Source organism: Microchirus variegatus (genome assembly GCF_963457635.1).
Source record: "Microchirus variegatus genome assembly, chromosome: 6".
NCBI classification, from domain to species: Eukaryota; Metazoa; Chordata; class Actinopteri; order Pleuronectiformes; family Soleidae; genus Microchirus; species Microchirus variegatus.
Genome location: NC_139807.1, coordinates 26,065,530 through 26,077,485, shown reverse-complemented (window position 1 = coordinate 26,077,485; position 11,956 = coordinate 26,065,530). Strand labels below are relative to the sequence as shown.

Here is an 11,956-nt window from a genome sequence, read left to right as displayed (position 1 = left end):
GTGCAGCTAAATGCACATTTTAATGCTTATTTGACAATGATTTGTTCTTTTTGTTATCATTAAACTTACTTTTATTACTTTTTTTATGTAGTGCTGGGCACGTTAACAGCACCGTTAATGCCATCAACGTTAACACATGACACGTTGACAGGAAAACGACGCGCGTGACGTCATGTTTATGCGACTCCCGATTGTTAAAATTAGTCTCTAAAGTAATGCAGTTTTTCGTGCCGCAGCACCGGAGTCCAGGCACCGTTTACCAGTTAGCTCCGCTAGCTCCTTTAGCACCGTTAGCACGCCTACAGTGGAAATGGAGGCGTGTTTATTAAACGAAAACAGCAGTGCTACAAATAACCAGCGTACCTGTGTACTGTGTATGTGTGGCTCTGTTTTTTTTTAAGTTTATCGTTACTTTAGACTCATTTTAACAAACGGGAGTCACGTAAACATGACATCACGCTTGTCTTTTTACCGGTCAGTCGTCATGGAAACGCATCATGCTTTAACTTTGCAACTTACAGACTAACGTGCCCAGCACTAATTTTATAAGAAGGAGGTTGGAATAAAATCAGTATCAGACTGGGTGTGTTAATGTGCGTTAACATTGACGCCGCTAATGCCATTTTTAACACATTAACGTGCCCAGCACTAATTATATTATATTATATATAGTAAACAATTGCATCCAAACATACTTCATTTTCTGCCATATATTACACCTTTAAGTCCAGTGAGTAAATTCTCCACAAGGAGTTGATCTATTACTAAGTATTCACTCTGCACTCTAATCTGTGACACCATAGGGACGTGACCAGGAACCTGTATGTTGTCATACATGCTGAAGCAGTCCAGTGGGTCAGGGGAAGAAGTGTCGCAGGAGGTCCTTCTTGTTGACCTTGCCCATCTGATTTCTCGGCAACTCCTCCACCAGCACCAGACCTGTGGGGATGATGTAGGGCGCCATGTGTTCCCTGCAATAAACACTGGTGTTAATCAACTGACGGCTGTTTACGGTCGGAAGCACACAGCGACTGCACTAATACGCGCACGGCGACACAAACACACGAGGGCGCGCACACGCGCTTACACACAAGAGGAAAACGGCAAAACAACAGCAGAACAAAGGCGAGGCCCCCGTGGCAGACAAGTCGAGATAAGGAAAAGAAATGTCCTTCATACACTCTGCATCCACAATTCGCCTCCCAGACAGAGACAATTCCCTTTGTACAAAACAATATAATCACTGTGGGATGAAATAAAAAAAAATAATAATAAAAGGGGAAAAACAGAAGGCTGAGATAATTAAAAGTGTTTTATTTTTTCCGTTCCGAGTGCACGGTTGTTACGTCAAGTCTTGAAGCCTGGAGCTTTTTTTATTATCTTCTTACCTAGTTTTGTTTGCTAGTGCAAGAGCGTGCATGTGTGTGTGTGTGTGTGTGTGAGCGACCGTGAGAGCATAATGACTCATATCACTGCCATCAAACTCTACTTTTAGCAGATGTCTCTGTGACTGAAGTGTGAGCGAGTATTCGTACGCAGATACACATCTCTGTAACGTGGCTCGCTCGTGTCACCAATTTCTCCGGGGGGGCAGTGTGTCATCGCGCGTGTGTGTGTTTGTGTGTGTTCCTGGCTGTGTGTGGGGGAGCAGAGAGTGTGATGGAGATTCAGACTGACAGCTGAAGCCGGGGCACTGAGGAGTGAGCATCCATCTACTTGTTTATGTCTCATTTTATCTCCCACTCTCTTGCCGACACTCTGGGCCTCAGCAGAGGGCTATGTGCTGCTACTACTGGCTGTCCTCTGGCAGCACCTGTGGCTGCAAACACTGTGTGTGTGTGTGTAAGTGTGTGAGACTTGTATGTGTGTATGTGTGCATGTTTGTTTGCTCTTTAAGTCATTTTCTGACCTTAAACACTCATTAGTAGTCCTCATCAAGGTTATTATAGTAAACGTTATGTAGTTAGTAGATGTGTCTCATGAGGGTTATTTATTAGTATTTATGCTGTTATCTTCATGTGTGTCTTTAGTCTGTTGGTTATTTGATTTTTTACGTAGCACACTAACTGTATTATGCACATGTTGCACTTCAGTCTACTTTCTTGTCGATTTTTTGTTATATTTGATTCAGGGATAGTTTTTGATCTGTCCTAATAAACTTTTAAAATGGCATCTTTTGCTGGGTTTTTATGACACAATACTTATGACCATTTTGAATCTTGTAACTGGCTCCATATTACAAAAAAAACTCAAACTAAAAACAAAGCATTTACAAAAAAAATAAAACCAATAAAAACCAGCAAACCCACTCTAAAAAACGGATTTAAATCAACTTATTTTAAAACTTAAAGAAATACTAAAACTAATGAAAAATCCAGAACTATTATAACCTTGGTCCTCTGGGAGACCAAACCCTGGTCCCAGTGAGGCAGAACCTTATTATCAAGTTTAAGGCTGATGTAAATTGTGGTTAGGTTAAGGTTAGGCATTAACTGGTTATGGACATTCCATTCTTGAGTCAGAGGTTAAATTCAATAGGAAAAGCTTATATAAAGCTGCTCAAATTCTTCTTAAAACTGCATTCTGTGACAGAGAAAAGTTGTATTTGTAGTTTTTACTTCATAGACAAGACAATGCATTACGTAGATAAATAACATAAAAAGACGTTTTATTTAAAGGTGAAGTAAGTAGTTTATCGTGCCATCTAGAGGAGAGGCTTAAATTTACAATAAAGAACTGCTGCTCTGCTCACCCCCTCCCTTCCCTGAGCACTACGGTATCCTCAGCCGGTCAAATGTCATCCTCGTCGCCTTTCTCCGTGTCAGCAGATGAGGTTCGTGAGGCGAGGGAGAGGGCGAGCTACCGCAGCCGTAGCAGACGAAGCGGAGAGAGTGGAGGCGGGACTTCTGCTACAAGTAAAGAGACGCTTGATTTGTTCTCTCGCGTTTGTCCTTACAGGCTCCCGTAGAAACATGGCGTCGTGGCAATGCAGTAGCGGCCCGCGACCATGTTATTTTACATGACTTTTTGAAACACTACGAAAATGAAACAAAAACTATTATACAACGACTAGACAATGCAGGAGCACATAATATGTATAAAAGAGTGGATTTTGGGTTATATAAACCCATAAATACTACACAGTGTCCCTTTAAAAATAAAACATCTAATCAATTATTTCGATAATCATTACCCATCCCTAATGGTTAAGGTTAGGGACAACACTTTGTTTAGCTTGTCTAAATGAATGGAAGTTAATGTAATGAGGAATAGCTGCACAAATCTGTCGGTGTGTGTGTTGGGGTGGGCAATATCGGCAAAAAATAACACCTCAAAATTATTTGGGATTTTGATGATAACAATAAGTAGTCGATATCCTTTAAAGACTCATTCATTGTTGGTATTTTTCAAAATCCGCTCGCTCTGGTGTGTACGAGGCCATAGTGTGGGATGCTCTGAAAGTCTGAAGGATACGTCACATGAATACGGCTTTACTCACTCACACAACAGTGCTGACGAGTATAAAAAAAATGTGTTTAGGGCAAACAAAGAAAATTGTAAAAGATATGTATGTGACCAAACATGGGCAGAGTCAAAGAGGAGGAGAAAATAAATATTTATTATTGCAGTGCAGGGTGGCTGCCACCAGTAACTGTCTGCATTAGATAAAATAAACTCTGCTGACATTTAGAAAGGGAGGGGAAAAAAAAGTGTTTGCTCAGCCCTTCGCAACAATCATTTATTCGCTTCTCACGCATATTCTTCTTTCTCATCTCCTGTCTTTCCTTCAGCTCCCCTCATTAGTCCAACTCTGGCCTCTCTTTCGCTCACATTCTCTCCTATTGATCTGAGGACTGCAGGGCGAGTCACTGGGGATGAGTGTGCGCTGAACTGCTGGAGAGAATTAGAATTTTTCTTTTTTCCCTTTTTTTACCACAGGGCTGAAAAACAAACCAAAAAAAAAAAAAAAAAAGAGAAGCTGTGGAAATCATCTCCGTGAATCACCGTAATAAGACAGGGTCAGCACTCAGCTGCAGTAATGGGATACGGTTTTTGTTTTTTTGGTGTGAATTCAGGGTGATGGATTGGTTGGAAGTTATTCAGGTCACAGTCTTCACTGGTGGTACGGGCTGGAGTCCACCTGCTGCCTCAGAGCACTTTTAAAGGTGGCAGGTGGTCCAGTGGTTAGTGGTTTAATCCTTAGACCACAAACACCACTGTCTTTAAGTCTTAAAAAAATACAAAGAGCTCTATTTTAGGTATTAATAAGACAAAACTGAGGAAGACTAATTGAGGGCAGCCAATTCTGATTTATATATCCGCGAGTTTTACCTGTAAACTGTAATGGTATCAAGTAAAAAGGTTTTCGTTTTCTTTCAGCTGCGAGGGATCAGGAAGAGAAACGGAGAACTTGGTGTGTACCATCATCAGTGGGTAGATTCTGACCAAAATTGAAAGGGAACATACTCGGGCGATCACCTACCCATCACAAAAAAAAAATCAGACTGATCTGTCAAAAGAGTACACAGGAAGTAACTAACAGCAGGACGGGCAAACTTACAGATGAACCCACACTGGTACCTTGGCAGAGGTAACACATACCATACTGTAGACTGGTTACCACGATATTAAAGTAGAATGAGATATGGATAGTGTTACATCCATAATTGTACGAATACTTTACATTAAAGCGGACCTAGGCCGGAAGTTCCAATTAACGCTGTTTTTTAGTGTGTGTCTGCGTCATTACCTTGTTTAAGAAGCCCTGAAGGTTCTAAACAAACAGTTCAGCCACTGCTGAGAACGCTGTGTTTTATTGTAATCTCGAGCTCAGCGAGATCTCTGAAAAAACCCGGTCCGGTTACGTAAACACCGGTTCTCCGGAACAGCAGATCGTCCTGCTCTGGGCACTAGTCTAGGCACATCCGGTTGCGTACATTGAACCGCAGAAGAAGAATAACGTCCGTTGTGGAGGTGTTTCACGAGCGACAGTGTCTTCTGACTCTGGGTCTGACTCCAGGTCAAAGTCATAAAAGGGACTGCGGCGGGGAGTCGTGAAGAAGCTATTTTTAAACATTGTTAAAACAATGTTTTGATAATGAGGAGCAGTGCATCAGCACACCTGCTTCTGAGAGCGGGTGTGCTGAATATGTCACTTCCGGGTATTGGCCAATCACAAGACTCTGTCTTCTGGGTGTGAGAGTTGAGTCTCAAAAGTCGCGGCTGGGAAACAGCGTCAGAAAAGAGGATTTCTATAGGCTCGTTTACAGCAATTAGGAGGTTTTTGACCATAAAAACAAGTTAATGTATGTAAGTAGACCTCCATAACTAACATATATGTGCAACAGGACCACTCTATGTGAGCTTTAATGCAGACATCCACATGACACCAAAATGATATAATCAGGCTAAAAGTCACATTACCTTGCCCAGGTCTTCAGCTCTGGCAGAGTCAACCTGTGGCCGCTCTTTAGCTGCACCACCGCTGTGACTTTCTGACCCCAAATGGCATCTGGGGCCCCGATGACGGCCACATCTGTGACAGAAAAAACAGAAGAAGAACAATGCTTTGCTGTGTTGGCTCTGCAGTGATGCTGGCACCTTGCAGGTATGTTATGATAGCACTCATACCTGTGATGGCTGGATGAGCCAGTAGGTGGCGTTCCACCTCAAGGGCACTGATTTTGTAGCCGCCACTCTTGATGATGTCAACACTGGTGCGGCCCATGATCCAAAATACACCATCTTTATGGACCGCTGTGTCTCCTATAGGACAGACATGACGGAGAGAAGTTTGGTCATTGGGAAATACATATATATATTTTTATAATAAATGATTTTATTTGTATTTTCTCCAAATATGACAGCCGAACTGTGACACCCTTATACCTCAGCTACTGCTTGAGGAGAGAATTGGCGAGATAATTGCAATGAGAATGTTTACATTTATCTAAATATCTTCTTTTTGTAGGAAAAGGACAGGAAAAGAATATGATAGACTGGGTAGCAAAGGACTTTTCTTCTCATCATGGTTGCTGCATTGATATGCATAGAAGAAAGCTATGTTGGGCTGAAACAATTAATTGATTATTAATCAATTACTAAATGAATCATCAACTATTTTGATAATTGATGAATTGGTTTGAGGGTTTTTTTTCCGTTACGGAGACAAGCATTCGGATTTTTCAGCTTCTTAAATGTGATTATGTTCTGGTTTCTTTGATCCTCGTAACAAAAAAAAAATATTAAAACTGAATAATTTTGGTTTGTGGACAAAAACAACACATCATTCCATTTCAAGGTTTTAAAAATAATGATCAACATTTTTCAACATTTTCTGTCATTTTCTGGACCAAACAAGTACTAGATGAATGAATGAAAATACTCATTAGCTGCAGCCCTAAAGCTATATATATATATATATATAAATATTACTTTTATAATTAACAATCTAAGAATAAAGGTTTACAGAGAATGTTGTGACTCTGCGTAGTCAACTCATTGTGTTGGTCTTTGTTCACGGTGAATATTCAAGTATTTGTTTATCCATCACAAGTTTTCCAATCGTCCATGATCAGCAGTATTTTTTTGCTTTTTACTGGGCTATATGCACTTTTAGTAAACAGTGCTCGTCATAACCCAATCAATGGTTTCTTGCACTAAAAACCACGACAACAGCTAAATCATTCATTCATTTTCTACATTCTATTTTTCTCAGGTCGCCAGTCCCAGATGACCGCAGAAACGTACACAGACGAACACTAACTGTCAATTTAGCGTCCAATTAAGCTAATCTGCATGTTTTTAGACAGTGCAGTAGGGTAAATAAACACAAGTGTTATTGTGTGTGAGAAAGAGTAAGTCAGAGAGCACGCACGCAAGCATGCACGCACACACAGAGGTGTCTGGGGGACAGGTGTGGGGGAGGATGAGTACAGTGCATGGGATGAGGGACTCAGCTGGGCCTGGGGATGACAAGCAGAGGAAATGGGTCAGTATGGATGAGTGGAGAGAGAGAGAGAGAGAAACGGGGATAAAAAATGGACATTGGGAGGGAAAGGAGTGGTGAGAAGAAAAGAAGGAAACAGGAAGGTGTCCTCTCAGATGATCACAGGTGCCGTGTCCACAGCTGGGACTGAGGAGCGAGAGGGGGAGACGTGCGGCGGTTTGAGCGTGAAACTGTGTTGTATTTTAGGGTCGCGCCATTGAGCAGAGGCGGTGTAAAGAAAAGAGAAGTCAGGGACAGAGGCTGACGCTGGAGACACGGTACTACTGAGGACATGGGGGACAAGACGTTAAATGTAACGGCCTGTGGAGGAATTAACAAAAAGATACACAGTGATATTAAAGGCTTTTAAAGTTTAAAGGCTAATTGTGTTCTCAAATTTGACTTTTTTATCAAGAACGTAGCTCAACCCATATATTTCTGACAGTGCTGGGCACGTTAACGGAGTCAACGTTAATGCACATTAACACGATGACTGACCGGAAAAAGACACGCGTGACGTCATGTTTACGTGCCGCGGCACCAGAGTCCAGGCACCTTTGCCAGTTAGCTCCGTTAGCTCCGTTAGCTCCGTTAGTGCTCCCCAGAGTGGGGTCGTACCTATGTTCCCCGATCGGGGAGCATCGGTTGGTAGCCATTAAAGGAATAAGTTGACGCTTATTCACTTTGATAACAAAATCAATGAGAGTTATAAATGGAGCTTTTTTTTTTTTTTTTTACATTTAGAAACATTTCCAACAAGTTTGGCTGCGTGTGTGTGCAGTCTACTCCAGAAATATAAAAATCAATAAACTAAAACAACTGGTCTTTCCTCACCTGGAATCAACACGAGGAAGCATATTATAGGGACGAGATTACATTCTGATAGTAGACTTGTTTTTACTGCCATCCTCCATCTGTCTTTTACTCCATCATTTAATCTCATTTGTTCCCTCGTCTAACCCTGTATCCCTCTATCCATCTTACATTAATGTCAACTTCTTCAATTTCTCCCATTCCGATGTCACAGTGTCACACAAACACACATAACTATGTTTTTTCTTTCTTCTTTTTTTTTTACTCCAATCCTTGCCCTCCATTTTTATCCTCCTCTACCACGTCTGGAGCATCTCTCATCACATCTCCTCTTCCCTTCTCCCCACCTATCTTCCCGTCTCCTCCTTCCCTCCTTGCCTCAGCATCAATAGAGGGCCCATCTGTTCCCATACATCACGCACTTCATTTCAGTTTATTAGCTGGGATAAATCATAAATATTTCATTATACATCACGGGCGGCTGTCGCCTGCACACCGACAATTTATCACCGCTGCCCTCTCTTGCTGGCTTGCCACGGCGGCTATAAGCTTTCCAGTCTATTAAACAAGATTGATACAGTGTGTAAATTTAGATATTGGGAATTTCTTCACAGACCACTGCTCCGCACTGATAGGCCAGGGTAGCAGAGGATGGGGGGGGGGGGGGGGGGTGGAAGGAGGGGGTGGGGGAGGGAGAGCAAGAGACAGGGGAGTAGAAGAGCTCGGCTGGGTGTTAACACCACACTTGCTTGCTCCACTGTATGATGGGGTAAAAGAAAGCAAAGTGGCATGTGGCCCTCTCATCTTAAGTAAATAGAATGGGGGGGTGGGGGGGGGGGTGTTTGTGCTTTTTGTGCACCTCAAAATGTCAAATCTTTTTAGGGAGCAAATTTTGAACAAAAACTACATTTATAGTAGACATCTTATACCCTATTTTTACAAGTTAAAGGGACACAGTGTAGTATTTATGGGTTTATATAACCCAAAATCCACTTTTTTATACACATTATGTGCTCCTGCATTGTCTAGTCGCTGTATAATATTCTTTGTTTCATTTTCGTAGTGTTTCAAAAAGTCATGTAAAATAACATGGTCGCGGGCCGCTACTGCATTGCCACGACGACATGTTTCTACGGGAGCCTGTAAGGACAAACGCGAGAGAACAAATCAAGCGTCTCTTTACGTGTAGCGGAAGTCCCGCCTCCACTCTCTCTGCTTCATCTGCTACGGCCGCGGTAGCTCGCCCTCTCCCTCACCTCACGAACCTCATCTGCTGACACGGAGAAAGACGACGAGGACGACATTTGACCGGCTGTGGATACTGTAGCGCTCAGGGAAGGGAGGGGGTGAGCAGAGGAGCAGTTCTTTGTTGTAAATTTCAGCCTCTCCTCTAGATGGCACTATAAACTACTTACTTCACCTTTAAGTTAGTTCCTGTAGTATTCTTAGATATTACAATTTCCGATTGGTCCCTAAAGTATACTCGAATGTGATTGGTACAAGGATGTCTTTACTTCCTAGTTCTACTGTTGCCAAAAAAGATGGAGTTTACCGATTCTGGAGTGTAAAATAAAAGTACAGTTAGCAGCACGTCATGTGTTGGACTTACTTACACAACCCAGAACAAGACAGTTCCCTAAAATAATATTTTAGCTGCGTTCAAATGCAAAGACGGATATAGTGATGGAGGGAATAATAAAAGCATTTATTTGAGAAAGAGTAGCAACACCGTGCATAGTATACCAATATACATTATGCACCAAGTCTGACTCAGACCAGTATCACTCAAAAAGATTAAGGGATAGTTCAGGTATTTTGAAGTGGATTTATGAGATATTGGCACATTATTGACATTGACTTTGCAGAGTGTGGAACCAGGCTGGGACCTGGACTCTCACTCTCCCTGATAACGTGTCATGCAAAGAAGGAAAAACAGATGTTTACACTGTACAAAAGTCTCAACTCATAAAATCTTTGCCTACTTATTATTAGACATATTATACCATATTTCTCCAAGTGACCCTAGTTCCCTGGTGTCCTGATGAACATGTCTGTGACATGCTTTGGTCAAAATACCTTAAGGATGAAGCACCACAGCAGTTCAATCACTCTGCCAAAACAGCCCTGTTCAGAACGCTCTGTGTGTGTCTGTGTCTTTAAATGCAAATGAGACACAGGAAACTACGTCAGCGTCACTGAGGCTCCGGCAGCTAACAGCAATTAGCATTTGGAAAAGCCATCATTTGCCGACTCTAGCCGGCACATTGCCGTCATACTGTATAGAACACTTTGCAGACTTCCGCTCTTCCGGATACTATTGCCCTCGCCTGCACTCTCGCGTTTTTAAGGGACAACGTGGAGCTCTGTGAGACAACAATTCCAGTAATGTCTCATTGTGACGTAACAATGAGGGCGGAAGTCATCGTGTGTTTTATCTCCTGTACTTAGACTGAGGCGGAGAATTCACAGATTCTAACGGTATCATTTTTGATCATTCTACGAACAAGATTCACAGATCCAGCCGCAAAATAAGAGCAAAACAACAACTGACTTTCAAGAAATACAAGCGGAAATGTCGTCTTACCTTTGCTGTTTATCAAAACAAGTTATTTCCACTGAAACAAAACTGCTTCTGATGAAGAACTACACTTCCCAGCATGCTTTGGGGACAAATCCCAGTCTGATTGATCATTTACTTTGTATTTTTCAACAGTATTATTTTGTAACAGAAACGAGAGAAATCTGGTTATTTATTTATTTATGTTCAATCTGTTTACAGTGTTCCAAAATATTGCTATTAAATGTTACATTAAGTTGCTATATAAGTAAAAGTTGTTTAAATAAAATGTGGAATGTATCGAATCGTGAGTTTGTGTATCGTTACAGCCCTATTGCCTACTCATAGGGCCTCAAGAGTCCCAAATAATAGTATTAAAATGAATAAAAAGTTGATTTTGCATAATATTGCTCCTTTTAAGAGGCAACGTTTGATAAAAGAAACACAAGACAATGCACTGGAGCTGAGTTTGAAGGAGTTACACGGGACTCTGACCTTGTCTCTTTGAGGAGAAGGAAATAACAGGAGATAGAACAACATGTTTGGAGAGAGACACAAGTGGGAATAGTGATTGGAGAACACAGACTGATAAAAGAGGAAAGCAGGGTGGGCGGGGGGTGGTTGGGAACTGTGTTACTGGGACACACACACATATACAGTGCGTGCACACACACACACACACATCCACACAAACACCACTTCAGGCATCAGAGACTCTGCCATTATGTGTTATGGCGTTGGAGCCAGATATGGCCGAATGGCTTTCTTAATTAAAACGATAAGAAGCCTAATTGCACTGGGCTTTCATCTCATTCTGAGGCATTAAAAAAAAAAAGTGAAGGCACACACTGTGGAAATAAAAAAGAAATAAAAACAGATCAAGACTTCAGCTGAGAACGGGAAAACTCCCTCGATGAAAGCAAGAAAATGACACTTGTCACCTCTACGGAAATCTGCGGTGCCGTAACTGCAGGAAATCAACATTAAAATGTTTTAATGACATTAAATGTCATTTTGTTAAAAGGGAAAAAAACGTCACGGGGAGATAAGTGTCGGTTTTATCTTCAATAATGCAGAAATTGCCTTTAGAGTAATTGGTCTTCATTACTAAACTGGAATATGAATCTAAAGAGTATGAATCTACTCATCCCTTTGTTGTGAAGATGTTGGAGATGCCAAAACAGTCCAGGACTGATAAGCTTATAGGGCGGCTCAATACCAAACATAGAATAATGCTACTATCCATCCCAAATGCATTGTAAACACGTCACTTTTTTTTTGGCTTTTAAACTATCACTGAATGTCCTGGGTCTTGGGTTTTTAAGATTTTAGATACATCATTTGCATTTCATTGTATTCCTAAATGCTTTCAGATTTCTGACAAGGAAATGGGAGAGCATATTCCAAGATCACCAGAGATAGTACAGCAGAAGTGGAAAGACGCAGCAAAATTTAAAAAGGCGCCATCTCCAACCATCTTTTACATCAGAATTTCATTTCCTGAACCGATTTCAGTGATTTTGGTGTCAAATGTCATCGCATTACAGATGTGAATGTGAAAAATGTCCATTGATTGTGATGTTCAGGTTATAATTGGT

The 11,956-nt window shown here is 41.5% G+C and overlaps 1 protein-coding gene across 1 annotated transcript in view; it reads right to left on the bottom strand.

Moving 5' to 3' along the window:
- Positions 1–856: 856 nt before the first annotated feature.
- Positions 857–11,956, bottom strand: part of acsf3 (acyl-CoA synthetase family member 3) — a gene marked incomplete at both ends in the record, with an annotated part of 41,370 nt that continues 30,270 nt past the window's right edge. The window contains 3 exons of the mRNA XM_083890849.1: positions 857–971; positions 5,425–5,536; positions 5,632–5,766. Coding sequence (XP_083746975.1) covers positions 857–971; positions 5,425–5,536; positions 5,632–5,766 — 362 coding nt within the window. The remainder of the gene's footprint in view (positions 972–5,424; positions 5,537–5,631; positions 5,767–11,956) is intronic.